This window comes from Pestalotiopsis fici, assembly GCF_000516985.1.
Source record: "Pestalotiopsis fici W106-1 unplaced genomic scaffold PFICI_Scf_2, whole genome shotgun sequence".
In the NCBI taxonomy this organism is placed as follows: Eukaryota; Fungi; Ascomycota; class Sordariomycetes; order Amphisphaeriales; family Sporocadaceae; genus Pestalotiopsis; species Pestalotiopsis fici.
This window is the reverse complement of record NW_006917092.1, coordinates 2,702,757-2,726,302: the sequence shown is the minus strand read 5'-3', so window position 1 is coordinate 2,726,302 and position 23,546 is coordinate 2,702,757. Positions and strand designations below refer to the sequence as shown.

Here is a 23,546-nt window from a genome sequence, read left to right as displayed (position 1 = left end):
GACTTATGCTCGAACTGGAACTTGTTGCATTGCCTCTCCTACAGGTTTTCGTGAAGAGTAAAGAGTGGACGGAGCCAAACGATTATCAGGCCTTCTTCTGACAGCGATCCAGGCCTCGCGACGCTTTTATTGGTTCGATAACAACGAATCATAATCGTGCATTAAACATTATATGCGGCTAATCATGTGACCGCAACAGTATCAGCTACAAGATGAGGCTGTGGCCTTGAGTGCAAGCGGGGTAAACATCTCTCGTGTCGTCTGACTGATGCCTCTTTTCAAAGTCCATCGCTAACATTGCTCGTTTCGCGTACAACTGACCCTAGTCGGATGTTGGATTCATTCTGTACAAGATGGTCAGACTCAATCCACTCGACTATAGGATCGCCTTGATCGCAGTCCTCGAGATCGAGGCTCAGGCTGCCCTGCATATGCTCGACCACAGGCACGACGGCGAATTCTCTCTCGATCGTGGTGACGATTATGTCTTCCATGCTGGCGATATCAATGGTCGAAATGTCATTATCGCGACATTCCCAGCTGGCCAAAATTACGGGACCGGATCTGCAGCAGCTCTTGCGAGTCAAACAAAGAGTTACTTCCGCAACCTATGGTTTGGCCTGCTTGTTGGCGTCGCTGCGGGTCTTCCGAACCACTCGAGAAACCCGCCCGTTGATATTCGCCTTGGCGATGTCCTCGTTGCGCTGCCCAAAGGTGACAGTGCCGGATTGGTATCGTACGACTTGGGCAAAACGACAGAGGCCGGGTTCGAGCTACTTGACGGAGGTCGCGTACTTGCCAAAACAGAGCAGGTTATCAGGTCTGCTATTGGTGCAATCAAGATCAATGCGCCGAATGATAGCAGGCTCTTTCTTCCTTTCTACGAAGCTATGCAAGACGAAGAGCATTCCTTTGAATTCTCAAAGGATCAAACTTTTCGCGATCCTGGACAAGACGAAGACAAACTCTACAGCATTGGTCAAGACGGCACTGGTCATGAAGTGCACCGGGCGAAGCGCCCCGATAGCAAGCGCACTCGCGTCTGGTACGGACCGATAGGCTCCGGAGACAAGCTCATGAAGAATTCTCGCGAGCGCGATCGTCTGAGAGACCAGTACGGTATCATTGGCTTGGAGATGGAGGCTGCCGGTATATTGTCCAGCCTGCCTGTGGGTGTTATTCGAGGTGTGTGTGACTATGGCGACAGCCACAAGAATAAGCAGTGGCAACCATACGCGGCAGCCATGGCAGCTTGCTACGCCAAAGCAATCCTGATGAAGATTGGGCAAGGGGAAGAGGCACCATTAGCCGCTGGTCAGTCTGTCCAATAATCAATCACCACTGTCAAAATTGACGAGCTTTAATAGCCATGTCGGGCCTCATCGTAGGCTGTGAGATTCTGTGTGACTTGCCATCGCAGACAGATCGATTCTTTGGGCGTGAGGCTGAATTGACTGGCATGACACAATTGCTACAGAGTGCCGAAAGCCGGAGAGGTATTGTCCTCTGCGGCATCTCCGGATCTGGTAAAACCCAATTGGCTCGAGAATATGTTTCTCGAGAGCAAGACAAGCTATCAGCTATTGTATGGATTGATGCCGCCTCGGACCAGACCGTCAGTCAATCATTCTCTCAAGGCGCAGAACGTATACACCTGAGGTATCCCCAATTCCATCAGAATAGTTCCCATATCTCGGACCAGTCAGTTGTTCTTGAATGGTTGAGGAATCTTAGATCTCGCAAATGGCTAGTCATCATCGATGGCATGGATAATCCCATAACATCTAGAAGTTTGTTTCAGCCATTTGATAATCTGCTGTCTGCATCTGGGGCCATATGCATCACTTCAACAAGTCCGAATGCAGCGAAGGCTTGTAGGCTCTCACAAGTCTCCGTCGAGCACCTCGGCATAGGTCCTGCCAGCTCATTGATACTTTGGCGTGCACTGGGTACTATAGAAGTGCAGGATGAAAATTGTGAGTACTCAACGCGTTGAACAAGCCTCTTGTTCACAGAACCTTTCGTCGTTTTTTGACAAAAGCTAATACACTAAAGTGAAACAATGGGCGAGAGATGCAGCTGGGATTCTCAATGGTTATGCCTTGGGCCTCGAATTGGCTGGCAATCTGATCCACGAGGGTATCGTCCGACCAGATACCATGCCTCCCTCAATATTCGAAACCAAGTATAAGCAACTGAGTACCATAGATCCTCTGATTTGGAACTGGGAGAAGCGCCATACATTCTTCGACGTATTTGATACACTATACGCGAACCTTGTGGCCAAGGACAGTGTGGCTGGCGATTTGCTCACCCTGTGCTCCATTTATGGACCCTGGGAAATCCCCATCGAATTTTTGCAGAATTTGATTATCGAAAAGACGGGAGATGCAACGAGAATCCAAGAACCCTGGAACAGGCTTGAAGAGCTCTTCAAAGATGAGATAAAACTTGGTTTAGCTATCAAAAAGCTGCATGAGGTATTCCTTGCCAAAAAGAAGCATGCTACCGACCAGTCACTGTTGAGCTTCTCGTTGCATGGATCTGTCTGCCAATGGAGATATGCCACTATTGGCGACCAACGAACGCAATGGGTTGTTTTAGCTCTTCAATCGCTCACAACTTACTTGCAATCGAAGACAGAGCATCAAAGGTTAGTGTTGTCACTCGAGGCTCCTTTTCTCAACAAAGATATTAACCAGATCAACAATGCAGAAAGGGAAAATCACGGGAGTCGGAAACATTTGATGTATCGCGCAAATTCCATCCCATGTCAACTCGCTGTCTCAAGATGCTCGACGTCGACGTTCCAGGAGAGCAATTGGAGGCACCGAATGGAGTATATGCCAAGCAGTACTATAACATATGCTCGCGCCTAGCGCCCTTGCTGTTCTCGTGCGGTGACTATAGTGTTGCCTCAAAGCTCTTCGAGGGTGCAATCAAGTACCTCAGAACGACGCAAGTACCCGATTGTGACGAAGCTCTCTTACCACTACTTCGTGGGTTAGCAAGGTGCTCACAAAAGGCTGGCGACTTGAACACATCAGAAGAATGTCTACAATCGGCCGAAACAGTCGCAGTGAAACTGTATGGCATATCTAGCGATGAGGCTGCAGATATCTATACAGAGCTGAGAGATGTCCGAGACCATATCGCTACGGAAGCTGACAATCGTAAGCGAGCCCTGGTAGCTAGCACAGGTCCTAAAATGACTCGACAGCATCTTGAGCTAGAGAATATCTACACAACTGACGAGCACGAGCTCGCACCAGGTCCGGTGCCTTTGCATGAGCCACTGGACGTACCAGGATACCAGAGCGCGTTCAAAGACGACTTGGCTAGCATGGCAGATCTTGCGCGTCATTTAGACGCAAGCTTTGATCCAGACACAAGGATTCGCGGGTCGACTTTGCTATTTTCTGCGTCGTGGAAAGGATATATCAATACAGTCAGGCTGCTTCTCGAGCGAGGGGCCAATCCAGATCTTGCCAACGACTATCAGGTAACACCTCTACACGTTGCTTCACAGCATGGTTGGTTGGAGATAGCCAGGCTACTCGTCGAAGGGGGTGCCAACGTCAATTGTACGACCAATGAGGGTCGCACTCCACTCCATGTTGCTTCATTCAACGGTCACATCCAGGTAGTTTATCTTCTTCTTGAGAAGATGGCTGATGTGCAGGCTAAAGATGAAGACGGGATGCAACCGTTACACCAAGCCTTATTGTCGAAAAGTATCGAAATATTCAGTTTGCTTCTCAAACGCGGCGCTGACCCGAATGCCACGGATATCAGCGGAGAAACACCATTGGACTACACTACGATTCATGGCGATGTCGATGAAGTCAAACTGCTCATCGAAAGCGGTGCCAATATACATGCCGTAGATAAAGATGGGAAAACACCATTGCACCGAGCTGCATGGCCAGGCGATGTCGATAAAGTCAAGCTACTTCTCGACAGAGGGGCTGACCCATCTATCAAGGACAACAACGGGCAGACCCCACTCATATGGGTTATCGAAAAGAAGTCAAGTTTTGTGCCCCCTTTGGAAGCCGTGGTCGAAGTTCTTCTCACAGCGGGAATCAGTTGCGTCAATGCGATTGATATTCATGGTAAAACTGCCATTTCATGGGCTGTAACCAACAACAATGTGCGCCTCGTCAAGATGCTTCTTGACTATCACGCCGACCCCACAGTGCAAGATGCCGATGGAAATACATGTCTCAATCGAGCTTGCGAATCGAATTATGTTGATATTGTTGAAACACTGCTGAGGTACGGCGCAGATTGGAAAATACGAAACTATAGAGGACGCAATGCGCTCCAAACTGCGAAGCACTCCGGACACGACTCTATAGTTGCTCTTTTGAAGACTAGGGCAGGTGTACCCAGAACCAAGTCTGAGAGATTAAAATCTTGGCTTGGAAGCCACACATGAGCGGAAGCGACGGCTGAGAACCTCAAATGATTAGTTTACCAGCTTTCATGTTGGGTGCTGAGTATGACGCTTCTGGAGGACATACCAAGCTGTAAGGGGAGTAATGTCGGGAATGAGAAAGTCTTGGTCGGGACTCACTATACTCTCCATCCTGGTCGCGAATCCATGACATCGATTCAGAAGAAGAAATAGTGCCTTGACATTGATGACTAGAGGCAATACAGCACTGCCATGGTAAAACATGGATTCATTGGATTGATACTTGGAAGGAATGGTTTTAATGATGAACAATGCCATCAGAGGTCCACGACATTAAGTTGGCACGGAAACATTTGATCAGCAAGCGAGATTCTGTGCTCTACGCTTCTTTTTCTTTTTCTTTTTTTTCCCGTCTATCTTTCTTATTTCTTTGAATTCATCTTGGTAGCCTGAGTAGGCTCTGTGGATTCTTGTTACTCAAAGTCGTACTGTTTGCTAGAATAGCTCTCATACGAATAGTTGATGGCGAAGTCGTCGTTGTCTCGAACTTCTTTAGGTTGTATTTCGTTGAGACTGATCCATGTTCCAGCTCGGGTCATCAGACTGTTTTACTATAAAGATAAGAGACTTTTTGCCGCTTATGCGAAGAAGCTATTATAATTCTCAAAAACAGTCACATCTCCTTTACTGACGGCTGGTCGTAAGCCCATGGTCACTTTGCGAACAGAATGTAACACCAAGCGACCTGTAAAGGCTGTGTTCAAGGTCAAAAGTTATCTCCATATGGCAGTACTCTCATAACATGGTACACACACTATATTCAAAACAAAACGCTGTGCATTATCTTCTTACTTCCATGAGCAAATTATAGATCAATAATATACGTACATAGGCTTTCAACTCGTGCCAAGCCATCGTGCGCTCCTATGATACAATTCAATTCACGGAAATGACACACCCTCATGAGAAGCTGCCCTATTTTCTTCCTAATGTTGATGATACACTTCCGGACTTCTTCCTTAGACTGGCCGTGCTGCCCCAAGTCCCCGCCGACTTTCTCAGACGGTTACCGAGGCTGATTCTGGCAGCGCTCAAAGGCAGCTGGCCATCACCCACAAGGACAGGTTTGCCTTGAGCATCGGCAGCCGGTAATTGAGACCCACTTGCTATACTCTCCCAGTCGCTCTTTTCAGAAAAGTCCGTTTTCTGCCCGTTTGGAGTTCTAGGTACACTCTCATCCGAGGGGCGCTGCAGGTGAACTTTGCCTTGCCGGAGTGCACCTTGTAGCACGGCCCAGGATTCCACTTGGCCACTGAATGCTTGTTCGACGCAATTGCATTCGTCTCCAGCTGGACATTCCATTTCGCCAAAGGAATGCCACTCGTCCAGGCAGGAGTCGTGCATCGCACAGCCACATCCGAAACAAGCAACATACATTGCGTCAAGAGGCTCGCGGCAATAGACGCAGTTGAGCTGCAATTGTGTACGTTTGCAGCGTTCGCAAGTCCCTGCTGCTCCTCCTGAAGTTGCATTAGCATAGATTGACTTGACAGGCTCGAGGTGTGTTTCGTGAATACGGCATAGCCCCACTACGTCGAGGCCGCGACTCGAGTTGACAATCGATTGAAGGTGCTCCTTCTTTCCAAGCGCAATGGGTGATTTGCTTCCATTTTGAGTCAGAGTAAGGGTAGTGTGGCTCAAGTTGTCATTACTCTGGAAATCATGAAAGCTGTCATGGTCGAGAGCACCCAGCTGGGACGAGTTGTTCGCCTGCGTGGATGTCTTCAAGACATTGAATTTCAGTATTTCGAGCCGAGGAAGAGGTAGGCTCCACATGAACAACAACTCGGCATATGTATGGCGGTAGTGTTCGTAAACAGCAGCGCGCGGAGGCTCCAGTAGGGGAACCGAGAGCCAACCGTCATCGTCAAACTGGGATTGGTCTTCCATCTGTACATAAATAGAAGTGCATACAAGTGGTTGTTCTTCGTCTCTTTTCTGCCCATCATCTGAGATGGAATTGCGAGTGGTGGTGGGCTCGGAAACAGGAGCTATGACCGTATTACCGCCCCAGGTAACATTTGGCGTTAGGTTGGCCAAGAAGTTTTCTCCTGGGCTTGGCCGCTTGCGCGTCGGCGGCGAGGAAGGGGCCGTGCTTGTCGTAAACGGCCGAGGGAAGCTGGAAGCAAAGCCCTGTGCCAAGGAGTTGTTGCCACGCCGCAAGTTTCTGATTTCAGGTGATGTGGACAGGCTCTGTGTGGCATCATGCTCGGACAGCGTGTCTTTGGGAGTCCTGTTGGGGGGCGTCTCTCCACAAGAGTAAGAATTGGATCCAGGATCTCCGAGCCAGTAATTCTCCTGAGATCCCCATGAGCCTGGCATCCGCGAAGGTGTGTGTACAGTACCCGGCGTCGTTACAGCTGATGTTGCATAGCTCTGGTAGGCTGGACTTGTATGCCACAACGACGCATCCGTAGGGAAATAATCAAGCGAGAATGACGGCGCTTTCATGGGCAGTGGTGTTTCTGGCTGTGTAAGACGGGATTCCGCATACGCGACGCTGTCCTCTGCTGCCGCTTCACTAAATATGCACGACAGCATAGCGAGCATCTGTATGTCTGCCATTGCCTCGAAATGGTCAAATAGGTCCTTGATGACATCTTTGCCGAGTGGATGATGACCCCATTTTACCCTGCCTGTGAGAGACTTGCCTGGTTTCTTCGACCGCTGATCCTTGAAACGAGTGACAATGTTCTTGGCAACAACGAGGATCGAATCCTTACGTTGTGCTGGGTCCAGGAGCTCCAATGGCACGTCGTTACGGAGAAGCAAGGCAGCATACTCCCAAACCTGTGCTAAATCAGGGCGGCCATACTTTGCAGCAACTCTGGCGTTGTGGTAACACACTTCTGGGCCGTCTCCAAATATGGCATATTCTCGAGCAAGGTCCTGACGTGATGGTAAGAGATCACGGAAATCATAAACGGATATCACATTCCGGGGCCGTGCGTTACGTCGCCTGCTGGTGCCAGTGCCAGTCCCCGTGTCAACGCCTGTACCACCACCACTCGAGCGCATGGAGTAGCTCCCACTAAAGGTCTTTCGGAATCGCTTGTTTGGCAAGTACCACATGCTGATCTTGTGCATGTAGGTATTTTCGGAATCACTTGAACTCGAGGAATCATCGTCTTCTGTATCAGATTGCTCATCCGCCACAGAAGATCCATCAATATGTCTCTGTCGAGGTTCCGGAGACTCTTGCTGCAGTCTTCCAAAGCCAGCAAACGTGGGCTCTCCTTTGGGTTTTTCCTTGGCGGCTTCAGTGGACGTGAGAAACAAAGCTTTGGCCCTCTCTTCCCTAGATGGAAAGAAACACACTAATCGGCCGTCATTTGACCACCGAGCACCGCATAGGCGAGGCTCCGGGGGGACAATTCCGATGTTCAAAGGCGCAAGTGCTGCATCACGATCGAGTTCGGTACTAGCAGTCAGCTCTTGTGACATGCTGGCCGAGCCCCCGGCAGGTATATCGTTATCCTCATCCTCGCTCGAGCTTTCATCAGCCATGGCATCGAGTTCATCATCCAAGTCTCGAACATTTTTAAAGAATGATGTACTGCTGGACAAATCAGTCTCTCCGAGGAGATAACTGAAAGCCACTTCGAGACAGTTGCGCTTCTTCTTTGCAAATTGATACGCAACTTGATTGACTTCTGCCTCGATCTTCTGGTGAGTTTGATCCGACATCAGTGCCGTCTTCTCAATGATGAACTTTGGCGCCTTGGACTTGGGGTAGCCATGGGGCACGTCAACCTTGACTTTGAGGTATATTGTTTCACCTTCTGGGCCCCAGGGACCTTTGAGAGAAGCATCAACAATGAGAGTATTCATGTCGACACTGTCCCAATTCACGTTGGGAAGTCGGTTGTCAAGGCGGACAATCTCCTCGTTGAGCGTCTCTGGTTCTTCCCAATGATCATGATAGGTTGAGCCAAACATGCTTGAATCTTTGGAGTCCTTTCTTTGCGGAGGCTCAATATGCGGTCGTTTCTTCTTGCTCATGGTAATGCCCTTCATCCAACCGAGTTGATCCGGCTTCCGATCAATGGACTTGCCTGAGGTCATCTTGGCCCTCATTGGAGGTCCCCTCCACGATGTAGAGCCAGGACGATGTCCCGTAGAGTGAATCCCGAATCCAAGTGCACTGCGCCTATAGGGATCGCCTCCACTACCGGGACGGGGTCCGCTACTCATGGTGGTGGTTCTTCTCTCGCGAAGACTAGTGTCCCCCAGCGATCGGTACGACTTGTACGCAGCGCCTTTTCTGGTGACTTTCAAATTACCAGGGGCTTGTCCACCCCTGACGTGGCCGACCTGTTCAAGCAATTCGGGATCCAACTGGTGAAGACGCAGTTCGTTGTCCTCGCCCCAGGAGACCAATTGGAAGTCGCGTTGATCCACTCCATCATGAATCCCTCCACGAACCCGCCAGAGGAACTCTTTGACCTTGCAACTTCCATGGCCTGGGAAGACAGCGACAGGATCAACTGCAGAATCAGCATTTTCGTTTTCTTGACGCTCCCTGTTGTAAAGATAGAGGTTGCCGGGATCGTTCTGTGGCATGGCCAGAAGTCCTGATCCAAAAGGAGTATGTCGAGCGCGCCAAACCGGGAAGTCTGTCCTCATAACTCGCTCCGGATCATCAGAAACCTTGTAGTCCCAGAGCTTGATAGTTTTGTCCAAAGAGCATGTGGCGACACTGCTATCACGTGTCCGATTCCAGTCCAGACCGTAAATCTTGGATGCATGAGCATTGATAGATTTCAGAGGCTTCGATGTCTTTCTCTCGTCCCATATGTGCAGCCACCGATCGTGGGACGAAGCAAGAATGTTTGAATCTTGACGATTGTACTTAACTTGTGTGGCTCCAGCATACCAATCACAGAACGTCAGCGCAGGCTTTCTTGGTTTCCTGAGATCCCAGGTGTGAACGTATCCATCTACAGCGCATGTGGCAAGGATGTCAGGGTGGTGCGCAGAGAAGTTGACATCAGTAATGGCTCTGCTGTGGCCCTGCAAAGAGTGTTCGATGGCACCATTCGCCGCATCTTCTCGGAGGTTGAGATTCCAGATGAGACAACGATGATTAGCCGTTGAGGCCACCCAATAGTCGCGCGCAGCAAATGGCGACCATTGAACGTCGACCACCAGCCACGGGGAGCCATGACTGCTCAGCCTGCGAGGCGGGTTGTAAGGCGAGTCCAAATCGATAATGGCAAGGCCTTCCGGTCTGAATGAATGTCAATCAGAGATGCAAGCACATGGGGGCGCAACGCCACTTACGATGCAAGAGCGACATCGCGACCACTTGGAGATATGGTAGCAGAACCGACCAGGCCATCTACGTGGATGGTCACGTTGGCCTCAAAGGTCTCGCTCTCATCTGCGGTCCGAATGACCTTGGCCTTCTTCTTCACTTGATCCATTACAGTAGGCATCTTTGCGTCGGCCTTGGAGCCTCGTTTCAGGGTGGCCCAATGTGTTCTTTCGTCTGCAGGCTGCCTTTGAATCTGCCTCTCTACAGACGGCCTCTATCGCATGCGTGCTGTCCGTCGTAGGACTCGAGCTCGTCCCGGACCAGCTGCCCAGCTGCCTCGCGTGGCGCGTAAACTCTTCTCACATCCCATCAATTAAAAGTCCCGATAGTATTGTCCTAGCACAGAAATATTACAGAAACAAAGATGTGATAATTAAAGGCCGTTTGATGGACAGTGCCATGGTGCCTCGCCAGGCAGATTATAAAACTTACATAAGGTAAAGAAAGTGATCAGTGAGTGAGCCTCGACAGGCCAAAAATCCACACAGCTCAAGCAGCCCCCAGACAAGAGAGAGGTTCCTGGCAGTGAAGGCCCGAGCGCCCAGACTAGGTCAGACGATCCGTGCACAATGCTTAAAGAGCTAGTAGTGCAGGAAAGTACTCCCGCGTCATATTTTGGCTCCAAGGGTACCTCCTACCTCTCTGGCCTTCATGTGTGAATGAGGGGCATCTTTGGGCCTACGCTTAATAAAGTGCCCCTTCAGCTTCCATGATGCGACTCATAAACACCCCGCCGATTCTTATCGTACAGCGCCCGTCAATGCTAGAAATATCAATTTCTGTTCAAGTTTTGTGACGTCTTTTCTGCGACTCTTCTTGACAAACAGATATACTTGCTGCAAAGTAGACACCGTCCAACTTTTATTTCCCCTCCCGACAGTGGTCTTCTGCTCACCTTCACTATCTGCCGTCGATTACTCCATCAAGTCTACATTTCGAGATCCGCCGTTGAAGTCACCTGCTAGAGGGAACCCCACCAACGCCCGCGACTTCAGCAGCCGTACCAGTCATTACCAAGGCTACCCTTACTTGGAACGACCATCTTTTCCGCGCACCAGCTACAGACCCCCCAAAAGCATTCGACCAGCACACAGGTCTCACCAACTATACCTGTTACTCTCTATTCCGGAATCTTGAAATCTGGATCTGCCCGTTTCATCGTCGCCAAACCCACAGGTGTATCAGTAGCAAAGATGGCGTTGCCCAAGAGAATAATCAAGGAGACCGAGCGGTTGATGACAGAGCCGTAAGTGGTCCAGGCTCACGATTGCATACTTCTGTTACCTTGATGAGAGTCTCTAATTTTTTGGTCCGCAGGGTTCCCGGTATCAGCGCCGTCCCCCACGAGGACAACCTCCGATACTTTGACGTCGAGATCCACGGACCGTCTGGTTCTCCGTACGAGGGTGCGTCGACCACCTCACTTGCCGCCATCATTCTGATAGTATCTGCTAACTTTTAGATTGCAGGTGGAAAGTTCAAGCTCGAGCTGTTTCTGACAGATGACTACCCCATGGTTCCTCCCAAGATCCGCTTCCTGACCAAGATCTACCACCCAAACGTCGACAAGCTTGGTCGCATCTGTCTCGATGTTCTGAAGAGTAAGAACCAAGGCTTCAACTGGTGAATATAGAATAGCCCTTGCTGACACTTTGGCACAGACAACTGGTCTCCTGCACTCCAAATTCGAACCATCCTACTTTCGATCCAAGCCCTCCTTGGCGCACCCAATCCCGATGACCCTCTCGCAGCCGATGTTGCCAAGAGCTGGAAGGAGGACGAAAACAAGGCCATTGCCACTGCACGAGAGTGGACTCAGCAATATGCCAAGTCTGATTAGAACCGGACTTCAAAAGGAGCGTCCAATAAAGTAACATCTATACTGGGAGCTACAGCTGATAGCGCAATCATTGTCGCTGATTCCAAGTAGAGAGTCGATGATCCCTTACACAAATTGGGGTATGGAGATGGAACGTATGGAACTCGTGTTCGCCAAACTGGCATGGCTATACCAAAGAACTATTCTTTTACTCTCGGAGGTTGGATCAGGGCAAGGTTTCCGCTGGAAACAGCATCATGACAGTTGAGCCAAAGATGTCGGTACGTCTTTGGAAACACTTTCACAGCATGGCCGAGGTTGCGAAGGTCATTATTTCTTACGCAATAAAGCGTTGGCGTAACAAATAGATTTGCGCTAGATGGAACACGCCATGGACATTGGACAGTCTTCCTCTCAAGTAGTTTGATCAGTAATGATTTATTTGCTTAGTTCTATTGGCCGGGCGTTGTGCAGATTGAATTCATATGCATCAACAGCCGCGCCAGATTCCCTAAATAAGTGCTCCGTTGTAATGCTGCCGTTTGTACATTGAATCCATTATACCAGTTGTGCCTTGGTGGCATTCATGTTCCACAACCTTTCCCTCTTGCTCAAGTCTCCCCAAAGACGAAAACGCCCTTTCCTTGCCTGAAGCCCTCCAGCGTACCCTGAACGGCCTCCCTCAACGACGCCTCCTCCGTATCCCAGGACCATGGGACGTCGACGACGGGCGTATCACGGAACTTACCCTCGCGAACAAGGCCAAGAATCTCATTGACGGTCCTGGACTTGTCAGCCGTGTTGCGGTCAGCCCAGCGGCTAAGCCAGAAGCCCACGAAGCGGATATCCTTGAAAATGAGCAGACCCGTGGGCAGGGCGACGGGCTGGCGCGACATGCCGCCGTAGGTGACGAGGTTGGCGCTGGCACCGAGGCTCTTGGCCATGGCCTGGGCCGACTTGCCGCCGACGCAGTTGAGGCCCAGGCGGATGCCCTCGCGCCCGCCCCGCGTCCACTCGGCCACCTTGTCGCGGAACTCGCGGCTCTGGAACTCTTCCTCGGTCAGGACGTGGTCAGCGCCCAGATCCTGCAGCTCGCGGCGCAGAGCCTCGGTGGCCTCGGGGGTCTCGCGCGCGCGCACCACGTTGATGCTGCGGTAGCCCCAGAGGCGACCGAGCTGGATGGCGGCGCGGCCGACGCCCGAGTTGGCGCCGTTCTGGATAAACCAGTCGCCCTCGCGCAGGGCCGGGTCGGCGTAGTCGCGCAGCATGCGATAGGCCGAGCACGGGTTAACGGCAACGGTGCCGGCCTGGGTGGGCGTGAGTCCGTCCCTCTCCACCTTGAGCACGCTGCCGGCCTCGGCCACGGCGTGCGTGCGCCAGGTGCCAAAGCCCGTCTTGGCTGGGATCACCCAGTCGCCCTTTTTGATGTCGCCGTGCTCGCTCGACGCTGCGCCCGATACTACCTCGAATACGCCCTCATTGCCGGGGATCACTGACGGCTCCGACGTGCCGATCAACGGTGAGAATGACGGCTTCACGCCGTACGTACCCTGAATCGTGTTCACATCTGCCGGGTTAATGGGGGCGGCGAGGGCGCGCAGCAGTAGAGACGAGGATGGGAGCGATGGGCTTATCGAATGTGTGTGTAACCTGGATAAGTGAAGCTTCGTGTTAGTTCATCCACTATACATGAGGAGAGCCCTGGGATTGCTGCCACCGATCCAGCTGATTACTTCAAAAAAGAGGGATTGCCAACCTGAGTACGTCATTGGGTTCGCCAAATTTGCTAAACACCAAAGACTTGGCTTGTGTATATCCATAAGGGCCTGACTTGTATCGACGTTGTGTTAGTGGGGCCGAAGCGATCTTGCTGCTTGCGCATTGCGCCGGACGGGGCGAACATGTCGACAACACCTCCGAGGCTCTGAAGCACCTGACAGAAGCCATGAGGGCAATTGCTGAGCACTTTGAAATATTTTAGTTTACAATTTGATCGTGGTTCCTTGCAGATGGCTTCAGAGGTTATGCTGTTCAAGCAGTCCACTTATGCAACTCGGACGGGTGGGAAAAAAAAAAAGTAGGTGGTCGAGGTTGGCTGGCAATCAAGGGTCTCGGAGCTTCTGGAGCTTTGAATCGGCAACAGCTCGGCAATGACGTTACAGGTGCCGTTGGTCCATAGCTCTATTCGGTACCCACACCAGACAATTGAGCTGATTGGCCAGAGCTTGACCTCTTTGGCTTACACGGGTTCCTGACCCACGCGACAAACTCCTGCTGTTTACCACCTTTTATTAAGCTCAGATGTGGCTTGAAGGTTGATGCTGTCTTACGGACTTGATGCCGAGGGGTTTTGCCATGATTTGAATGCTCGTTCCGTATGGATTGTAAACAATAGTAATCACATTCAAACAATGGTCACGAGGCATAGGCAAGGTTGAAGCGAGTAATGTTGAAACTCTGCCACTTCCCAATGGCATGGGTTGGGAAGTGCCGAAGTAGAGTATTGTTTTCTTTGGAGGAATGAATCTCTGCCTACATGCTGTGGTGGATGTTGCACAACCCCATTCCCAGCAATAAATTCCTCATTGAAAAGAAAAATGAATCCAAGACGTCAGTCGCTCTCATTAACCCATGAGCACGTAGCAGAAGACGTCAACCGATAGTTAGAGTCAGACAATGGTGTCCTTGCCATCTGGTTTCGCAATGGGCCATCAAGCGCCTCAGAGGACCTCTTCCAAAGTCTCATGTTTCTCCTAGCCCCAGGTTCTTCTTCATCTTCGGGTATGGTTGGTGAAGGAATACATGAATCATCGATGTTGATCTCCTATCTCTCCTTTCGAACAGATAGCACGAGATCTGACGAATACAATAGCTGCGAGGTAGGCGCTTTCGGTTTCAATGACAAATGTCGAATTCTGATATAAAACAAATATAGCGTAAGGGGAGTAGTTTTCAATAAGTAGTCGAAGAAAGCAAACAATAGAAAATTTGACGTCATGTCGATGAATGAGCTCGCATAAGAGCTGGGTATCAAATTATGGCCGCCTCTGAAGGCCGTGCCAATTAGTGGTCTTGTAATGCAATAATGATTGGGTCGTGGAAAAGGTCGCAATAATTTGTTCGCAGTTTTGTCGTTCCAGAAGGTACATGATCAAAGCGAGTACAAGACGAGGTTCATTACCTCGTCGCAGCATGTAGGTGTCTGTTCGTTTGCAAGGTGTTTTGGCGTCAATGTAGTGAGGCTGTCGTAATGAGAGATATCCTATGTGGACACGCCCACTATTTGATTTCTTTGAAGAGATCATCGCCAATTGCCGTATCAATCTTAAAGGCGCTCATCTCGGGAATCGTGGGCGGTGGTGGCCCCTTCTTTTCGACGTGGACCTCTTCGAATTGTTGCATGCTGTTTCGTTTTGAGTCATTCGACCGGAGACGTCGGAACCATCCACTGCCACGCTTGGCCTTTCGCTCCTCTGCTGCAACACTTGCTGTACGACTAGGGGGTCTAGAAGCAACTTGGCTACTGATGGAAGCTTGCTCATCATAAGCATTGTGAAGTAGATTCTTGCTTAGATACCGTCGCAAGCTGCCACGGCTCGAGTAGGTGGGCGATACAGGACCTTGGTCCACCGGACGCTTCAATCCGCCATTCGTAGAGCTTGAGACATCCGACTTGGGAGAAGTATCCAAGCCATTGGTCTGTACATTAGCCGCGCCATTCGTTGTCTTCTTGGGCGCATCATCGGCTGGCGGGGTCTTTGGTGGTGTGGGAACTTCCTGGACTGGCGATGGAATGGGTGGCGGGATGTCAGTTCCCTCCGTCAGAGAGCCCAAAGAGAGGTTCAGCGCCGGCAATTGAAAGCGCTTCGCAGGTTGTGTTGCTTGTGCTGGTTGCGGAGCGGCAGTGTTGAGGCCATCTGGCCTAGGACTGGTTTTGGGCATCATGACGAGTGCTTGAGGTTTGCCGCATAGAAGTAGTCTAGAATTGCACAATGTACAGACTGGATGCTGCGGGAGTTGGTGAGGATATCTAGGTAGTGAGTGGCACCTAGGAAAACCAATATTGCGCACGGAGATTCGCAGGCCTCGAGAGTGGATTTGTATCGAAATGAGGAGGATCTCTGTTCTGCTAGCTAGGTAGCGGGTGAGTAGATGCTTACTCGTCGCGTCAAAGCCGGGATAAAAACTCGTCAAAGTTAATGGATTCCGACGATGGTGACAAGTCTGAGGAAATACGATGATAACGAGTGGTGGTGCACAGCTCGTATCAACAACGACCAATAGGTTGAAACCTGGGGGGGCGCAGCTGATGGGAGCACTGGGTGTAAGTAAGAAGCAAGCAAGCAGAGAAGGGCGAATGGCAGGAGAAGGTGGCGCGCGTTCGTTCTTTTTAGGTGGAGAGCACCGGGCCAGGTACGTCAAGCCGGGGACAGGGTCCAGGTCCAGGTCCAGGTCTTGCAGGTCCAGTAGAGGTTAGTGGCGGGGAGAACACGGATAGTTATGATGTTTTGGGCGGACAGGGCCTTCGGGTTGGCAGGTACCTGTATTTGATTGAAATGAAAAGGCTCAAGAACCTCAGGGTCTAGATGTTTGGTTTTTTTTTTTATGGGAACCGCGTTGAGGATGAAGTTTGTTGTTATCGATTGCGCACACAAACAGACTGTTGATATCCCCTTTTAGAGTGTCTAACCCTGGGGAACCGTGTAGAGTTTGCTGATGCACTATAACTAAGGTACTGGAGATGGTTTTTGACGTTTTTCTTGGAGCTTGAAATGGAGTTGGGGTTCTAAAGGAGCAGCTTGGCCTGCTGCGAAGACCCTGGGAGACATGCACAAGGTGGAGAAGATGGAGAAGGGATTGATCTCCCCATTCGGCAAACCCCCATAAAACGAACGTTGGGTAAGCGGGAGATTCTTGGCCTCTAATAATGTTGCATCTCGGACGCAAGGGCTCAGAAGGAACCGTAGCAAGGAAGGCTGGGACATGCAGTTCGGCAGTGATTCAAGCAGTTTTGTGACCCCGAAAGGTCTTGAACATCCATGGATATACATTGCAACGAAAGTAAAAGGACTGAAGTTTTCATTCGGCTCAGGTCATGCGGAACCTTTCTATTTCACTCTCTTACATTGACACAAACGCCGTGTCACCGCTAGGAAACGGCCCGTGGCAATCTGATCGGATCTAGGGGGGGTCCGCACACACGACGTACACACATACCTTTGGCGAGGTCATCCAAGCAAAGAAGCACTGGCGCTGTCTACCCACGACACAGACAAGAGCCCAGACATGGACGTACGCAAGCCCAGGCTGTGCAAGACACCGATCACTACCTCCAGGTCGAGCTTGTATACAAACCTATATATGTAGCAACGTGTATGCAGATGAAAATTGGTAGGATAATGTATGGAAACATGTCACTATTTCAGTTTTGCACCAACTGGAAGCAATGATCAATACAGTTAGTACCTACCTAACCTAGCTCAGTCGAAACCAAAGAGTTTGACAGAGGCATTGCTAACTACAATTTGCTCTCCAACTACCATCACTGACTCCTGCACGGCTCCATTCGCCACGGTTTTGGCCATTTTGGGGGAAATGCTGATTTCTTGGCCTGATCAAGTGCGGAGCCAGTGGAAGTGTGGCTAGCAACATCAGGCTTAGCTCTAGCTGTAAGAGCGAGACTATCAACGGGCCTTGGCTTTTGGCCTCCACCTTAAAAGGCATTGCAATCATCTTGCACAGCCGGCGCCTCAGAGGTACGAGATTTCCAGTGCACATATCAGCAGGCCAAACTAGAAGGTCCCCCCATCACTACCCGACATATCTTCTTGCGCCTTGAAATTACGCAGCAGCATTCTGTACTTTAGAGAGTATGTCATATGTTGTGGGATTTGATAGAGTTGTCTTGAATGCAATTACCTGTCTTGACACCATGTACCCACGTAATACCTATTTCATGTACCTGGCAGCCGATGGCGCCAGCATGCTCATCTCCACGCCACTTTCTCAATGGTGTTACGTTGTGGTAGTGGTAGTGGTGGGGATTGCAGGTACAGCCAGGCACAGACAGGCTCCAGTGATAACCTCTGTTCCTGGGAGTTTGGTGTCTTACCTAAACAATTATAGTTCAAGGTCCAACAGCCAACCCAACTGCGAGTTCCAAGGCACCCGACACTGTTTGGAAATTTAGGTGGGTTTTTAACAGCTCGCTGGATCTCTCCGACTAATAAACCCAGCTATTGAGTAACCGGCGTACACTACGTGATGAAGATCGCACCAAGCAAGCAAATACATTCGCCGCTGCTGTCAGATTGTAGCTGTCGATCTGTTCTCTTCACTGTCGCTGCTGCACTCATGGATTTCCCAATCAGCTACATTAGTGATCGTACAGCTGAGAAAAGGACCAACAAGCCCCTGGGCCCTTGCAGGAGGAGGTGGTTACTGCAGGAGAAGAGATAACCACAAATATCAGCAGTCCTTCGTAACGCAAGGTACGGCTTATAAGCCCCAACGATCGGACCGAGTAAAACCTAAAGCTTACATGGCTCGCTGGCTGCCGGCAATCCAGGATCGGAGCGCGTTTGCGGCTCTCAACTCTGGTAACGTTGATATGCACATCATTCAGGTGTTTTCCATCATGTGCATCACAGCATATCTCGCTCCTTGCATTGTTATGACGGTGGGGAAATAACCTGCATACCTGGCGTTGAATATAGAAACTTGACATTTGTGTATGTTTTAAATATTCCTGGATCATCAGAGTGTGGTTACTCCTTGTCTATCCCTCAACGACCCCGTGACAGGCAATTCGGTTTGATAATAAAGGTTGATCACGCAATTCTGCACATGCTGACGTTTATATCGAGGCGCTTATAGTCGTGCTTCGGACAGTACTATGCAACCGGGAAGTTCTGACCATATTGCACATCATTATGGTGTGCCAGAATAGCCTTGTCGGCCAACCTACTTCACATCACTTGATCCACGGCGCAGAAATTCCCATTTTTTGGTCTAGGTATTGAAGGAGCGCTTATCTTATGCCGCTGGTGGAGGATTATACCTTGGGACCGGCTTCATAAATTAAAATGGTTGAACACTTTTTAACACTCTCGCTATCTCTACCTACAACAAACTCATAAGCAAGTCTTTCATTGCGATTGCCATGAATGTTGAGTCTAGTTTTAGGGCCATCTGAAAGTTCAGCGCATGTCCGCATGTCCGAAAATCGATGTGTCGGTTTATTTGCGTTTGTATATGTCCTAGACGCAATATTTAGTTATCTTGCTAGGAGTGACCTTAATTCTCAGTCCATATATCCAAGCAAAAGCATTTCTTTTTTCTTTTAAAGCAGATGCGTTTACAGAGTATAAGGTAATAAAATTTCCGAAAGACCAAAACCTTTGAAGCAATCACTTCAGTCTTGATCTTGCTGAAAAGAATTCGCGCTCCCTATAAGTGAGCGCAGGTCAGTACGATATTCAATGAAGAGATACTGGAACGCCTGAGCGTCAACAATTCTGTCTTGTGATTTCGCGATGTCCTCAAGACTCTGTTGACTGTCCCTTCATCCATAATCAAGCCACTGACAGTTATCCTATTTTTGATCTAGATGTATAATCCTCATTTACCTGCCGGTATCGAGTAAACAATGGACCTTTCAATAGTTTACACAGATTACTCAGGAAAATGTATGAAAATATGATAACGTCGAGGCATTATTGGCAATCGAGGGGCCACGCACCCCACGTGCGAGACGATAGAAGTGTTCCAGAAACATCCGAGGCTCTAGAGTTGTGATAATCCCCAAGCGACTTCACCCAATGATATAGACAATCAACCAGTGAGATCCCGTGCCTGCATGGCTGCTGCAAGAGGGAACACTTGGAGATCCCGAGAGCATACATGAGTGAATGATTTACGTTACATTGTCTACATGGGAATTCGGGTGATTATGAAGACAAGGGGTCGAATGACGTAGCATCAGGACTTCGGGAGCTCGCCTCGGCGAAAAGGGATACTAGGATATCTGTCACGAGCATGTCCAGGTGCTTTGGGGTGGTTCGGCAAGCGAAGCGGAAGAAATCAGTCCGTTTTATGATCTGGGATTGACGATTCGGAATCACCCGACTTGCTGTCCTTGGTTTCTATTATTCTCGTTTCCATTTGTGTAGCGTCATGCCATGTCCAATTCCCAAGGACATGAGATGAATGTTGGAATATCATAGAAATGTGACGATGCCGTGGGGATATAAAGTACCAACTGGTGGCAGCGCTTCTGCGGTATAAATACCTGGACGAGAAAGGCATCTATTACATGGATTATATAGACGTTCGATGGGTGTGTTTCATCGGAGAGCAAGATTGCGGGCATCTGACAAGCTTTGGTTTCCCCAACTGGCAAATGATCTTCGAGCAAACCGGCCGGACGGGACCAACCATCAACGACGGACAAGCACCTCTGTAAGGAGATGCGCGCGCTACTGTGAGGTATTCTTACTCAAGTCAGCTTATTATACCCCCAGGCACAGCGCTCAACTCTCGTTGGATTCTCTCCCCCAGACCTCCGTTCCCAGGCCCTCCAAAACCCATGCCATTACCATGCTAGTTGCTTGCATGTGGGGGTGGCACTTCTTTTCGGTGAGAGTGTGGCTGCTACAGAACCGATCCTATCAATTGTTGCCTTCCTCAACCAGGGCCGAGGTGAGATCTTTCGTGTCTTGTCGAGATGTTGAGATGGTAATAACGAGAGTGGTCACTGCCAGCATCATCTATCTACCTTTGGGTTCTCAATGTCAAAGAAAACAAAATCCATATCAGGCCACAGTATAGCCTCACTCCAAATTGAAATTCTCCTCAAGCGCCCACAAGTGCCGCGACGTGGGTTCGTAAAAGGTTCAAGGAATGGAATGATCCAAGGTAAGATCAATGTTATAAGTCAAGGGTATCTTGCCGGCGTGCGCGATACGCTGGAGTTGAAATGCTACAAGGGTCCCAGGAGCCGTGTGGCCCACTATGAGAACATTAGGAAGTTTTCTGGGTCATTGATCAACCGATTCAACCCCCCCAAACCACTGGAGGGTTCAATTGTGGTTCCCCCTCCTCCACCCCCCACCCCAGTTTCCCATCCAGAGATCAATCAATGATTGCGCTCCTCTTGTGCAGTCCAGGCAGGTCTGTCTGCAGCTCAAGAAAAAAACCACACGCGTCAGGAAACTTCGCGCCCTCTTTTGCTTTTCCTTCCCCTGCCGGAAAAGCTGAAGTCTAAAAAGGTGCAAAGCCACGGACCCGGGTACAGAGGCGACTCATGGTTGATCTGACTACCTACAACGACTGAATTGGAGCAGATTCTCCATCCATCGCGGACAAATCCTTTTGAGTCAATGCGACCACACCCCGTACCTTGGCGTCGTCCTACACTCGATACAATCCTCGGCCGGTGGCTTGTCTCTGGATACCACCATACGTAGTCCGGTCACAAAAAGCTCAAACCACCGCCCTTCCACACGCGACGGACGGACGAAACTCCCGGGATTGTACTGTACTGTACGTAGGGTACAGTACATACACAAACGACCGGTCTCAGTTTGGGGGGTTGTACATATCCCCTTGTCTCTAGGATTCAGCAGCCGCACGCATTGCCCACGAGGCTTTCAAAAGTCGACCGGTCTGCCGTCACTTAAAAAGGTCCACGCAGCAGCAGCATTTCGGTTTCTGAGGGTCGCTACGATAGCCTTTCAACTAATGCGACTTGACGGCGGAAGAAGCAATTATCCTCATCTCCGTGCCGTCGAAACAACCACCCGTCAACAGCAACATAGCGTGTTTGTTAGTCGAGGTGTGAGCACTCAATAAAGAAGAAAAGTAAGACTCTGTGTGGGTGTGGGTGCCTTGCCTGGTTCAACTGGTTCACACCAGTTCTTTTTGTATCACCAAAAGCTCTCCAGCCTGGTCGTTCGATCGCTCAACCCCCCGCCGAACGAGCAATAGTCGTCATTGTGCCGCCGCCGCCGCCGCCCAATCTCGCCTTCCCATCCTCCCGCCGTCCCTTATCTAGGTGGTGATAATACGTCCGTCCGTCTCTTCCTTTTCCCGGCTGCCCGGCGGCGCCTCAGCATCTTGACTTCTTGCCATGGAACTACTGCAATGAGCTTATCAACCTGACCGCTTGAGACAATGAGGCCCGGAGCGCTGCCAAACTCGACGCTTGACCAAGAGCTGGCTGTCCCAGCTGCCTTCTCCCAACGATACAAGACGACGTTGCATCCGCAGTCGCCCCTCGGCGCGCCGCAGCCGCTTCTGCCGACGATCCAATCCCTGTACTGTACGGCCGAAGCTGCACGATACCTAGTTGGCATCAACCTGTAGCCAGGAATCAAGTGGCTGCTGCTTTGAGGCACAAGGCGCGGGTCTTTTTTGTGGCAGCGCCATGCCGTCGACCGAGGCGAATACGGTCCCAGATACACAACTGGGTCTGACGGAAGACGAGATCCAGCTTCTTCGCTACCACCAGACACAAGCCGCGGGGTCTTCTTCCTCGCGAGCCGCAAGTCGTGCGTCGTCACAGGGCCGACTGCTTTTGGATAGTACGAGCCTGCATGCTCTTTCGTCCCACCTAAACCGCCTGATGCAACAGATCCAGCAGCGAATCGAGTACTTGAGCGAGCAGAGTTCCATTGTGACTATGCAACAATATGACCGCGCAGGAAACATTATTGACAACGCCGATGCCGAAATCGCACGCTTCAATGCCATCATGCAGCAGATAGATGAGTTGGAACTCGACTTTGATCGCATCCGGCATATAAGAGACATCGTAAGACAGTACCGTTCGCGGGTCGAATCACTGGAACGCGAGCTGGAACATTCAAGCTCATCACGGCGGGACGGTCACCATCACCACCACCGGCACAGCCACAGTCACTCACAACGACACGAAGGAAGCTCGTCAGGTAGACGACACCGCCACTAGAGCGTGGCTTCTTGCTAATGGCGTGATCACGTATTGATATGCGCCATCGACAATGCTTCAACGAAAAAAAGGATTTGATTTTTGAAATGAAGCTATTGCCGCTTTGAAACCCCGAAATTAAAAAGGCGTGTGGACAAAGTAGAGCGATACAACGCGTCTTCTTGTTCTTGAATATGGGTGGATTATTCCAGCACCACTCAAACAAAATTTCGCAGCCCTGCTGCTATGAGGATGATTTAAAAAGAGAAGAAAAAAAGGAGATAAAACCAAAGAGAACCGTCGATCGAATGTGACGAGTACGTCGGTCGCTCAAGAATATATTGTGGTATCATGAAAGATTGAAGGAGCCTCGCGGCTGCACAAGAGGAAAAGCCTCACGGCTCATTTGATGACACGGCGTTTGCATTTCATGTTGTTTTCTTTTCGCGCTTGATTTTTCTTCTTATTTTCCCTCGATTCTTGGATTTCATCTTGGCACGTGTTATGTCTTCTATACCTTTGGTTATTGCGACTCATGTTAAGCACGATACCCCCCTCATCGATCGGGTTTTTGCCTCAGTCGAGATGTCATGCTCTAGCGATTAATGCCAGCGGATGATGTGTAGATAGCCTTGAGTAGAAAATGGTGCTTATTGCTCCGGAGTGTATTATGAATGACGATGATTTAACATGTTTCTTGGAGGTGTGATTATGAGTCTAGGTGAATATAACTGTCCAATAGAAAAGGTATGCTTGGTTGTATGCAAGCCGCGCAATGTCGCCAAGCCTCCGCTTTTTGTTTGACTAATAAAGATGGCTCGATTCTCGTTATATAGTACTTGATATCGGATAGACATTTTGTGATCTGATAGGGACTTGTAAGACATGGGTGGAGCTTTAACCAAGAGCACGGGCCAATAGATTATCTATATATTGTAGTACTCTTGGATTAGCGGCGCCGTTCCCGTTTTTTTACTCGGAA

The 23,546-nt window shown here is 50.1% G+C and overlaps 7 protein-coding genes across 7 annotated transcripts; 4 read left to right on the top strand and 3 right to left on the bottom strand.

Moving 5' to 3' along the window:
* Window positions 1-353: 353 nt before the first annotated feature.
* Window positions 354-1,331, top strand: PFICI_03020 (uncharacterized protein; the record flags this gene model as incomplete). Its single annotated transcript, XM_007831601.1, has 1 exon — window positions 354-1,331. The coding sequence occupies one exon, from the start codon at window positions 354-356 to the stop codon at window positions 1,329-1,331; it is 978 nt and encodes a 325-aa protein (XP_007829792.1).
* A 38-nt stretch (window positions 1,332-1,369) lies between these two features.
* Window positions 1,370-4,441, top strand: PFICI_03019 (uncharacterized protein; the record flags this gene model as incomplete). Its single annotated transcript, XM_007831600.1, has 3 exons — window positions 1,370-1,976; window positions 2,056-2,653; window positions 2,716-4,441. 3 exons carry the CDS (start codon window positions 1,370-1,372, stop codon window positions 4,439-4,441), a joined length of 2,931 nt encoding a protein of 976 aa, XP_007829791.1.
* Window positions 4,442-5,395: 954 nt separating this feature from the next.
* PFICI_03018 (uncharacterized protein) lies at window positions 5,396-9,918 on the bottom strand (the record flags this gene model as incomplete). The annotated part of the gene is made up of 2 exons (XM_007831599.1): window positions 5,396-9,710; window positions 9,764-9,918. The coding sequence occupies 2 exons, from the start codon at window positions 9,916-9,918 to the stop codon at window positions 5,396-5,398; spliced, it is 4,470 nt and encodes a 1,489-aa protein (XP_007829790.1).
* A 1,072-nt stretch (window positions 9,919-10,990) lies between these two features.
* Window positions 10,991-11,637, top strand: PFICI_03017 (putative ubiquitin-conjugating enzyme E2 N; the record flags this gene model as incomplete). The annotated part of the gene is made up of 4 exons (XM_007831598.1): window positions 10,991-11,043; window positions 11,115-11,203; window positions 11,267-11,398; window positions 11,459-11,637. The coding sequence occupies 4 exons, from the start codon at window positions 10,991-10,993 to the stop codon at window positions 11,635-11,637; spliced, it is 453 nt and encodes a 150-aa protein (XP_007829789.1).
* A 590-nt stretch (window positions 11,638-12,227) lies between these two features.
* Window positions 12,228-13,563, bottom strand: PFICI_03016 (uncharacterized protein; the record flags this gene model as incomplete). The annotated part of the gene is made up of 2 exons (XM_007831597.1): window positions 12,228-13,266; window positions 13,373-13,563. The coding sequence occupies 2 exons, from the start codon at window positions 13,561-13,563 to the stop codon at window positions 12,228-12,230; spliced, it is 1,230 nt and encodes a 409-aa protein (XP_007829788.1).
* Window positions 13,564-14,895: 1,332 nt separating this feature from the next.
* PFICI_03015 (uncharacterized protein) lies at window positions 14,896-15,558 on the bottom strand (the record flags this gene model as incomplete). Its single annotated transcript, XM_007831596.1, has 1 exon — window positions 14,896-15,558. One exon carries the CDS (start codon window positions 15,556-15,558, stop codon window positions 14,896-14,898), a length of 663 nt encoding a protein of 220 aa, XP_007829787.1.
* Window positions 15,559-22,042: 6,484 nt separating this feature from the next.
* On the top strand, window positions 22,043-22,585 carry PFICI_03014 (uncharacterized protein; the record flags this gene model as incomplete). Its single annotated transcript, XM_007831595.1, has 1 exon — window positions 22,043-22,585. The coding sequence occupies one exon, from the start codon at window positions 22,043-22,045 to the stop codon at window positions 22,583-22,585; it is 543 nt and encodes a 180-aa protein (XP_007829786.1).
* Window positions 22,586-23,546: the final 961 nt, after the last annotated feature.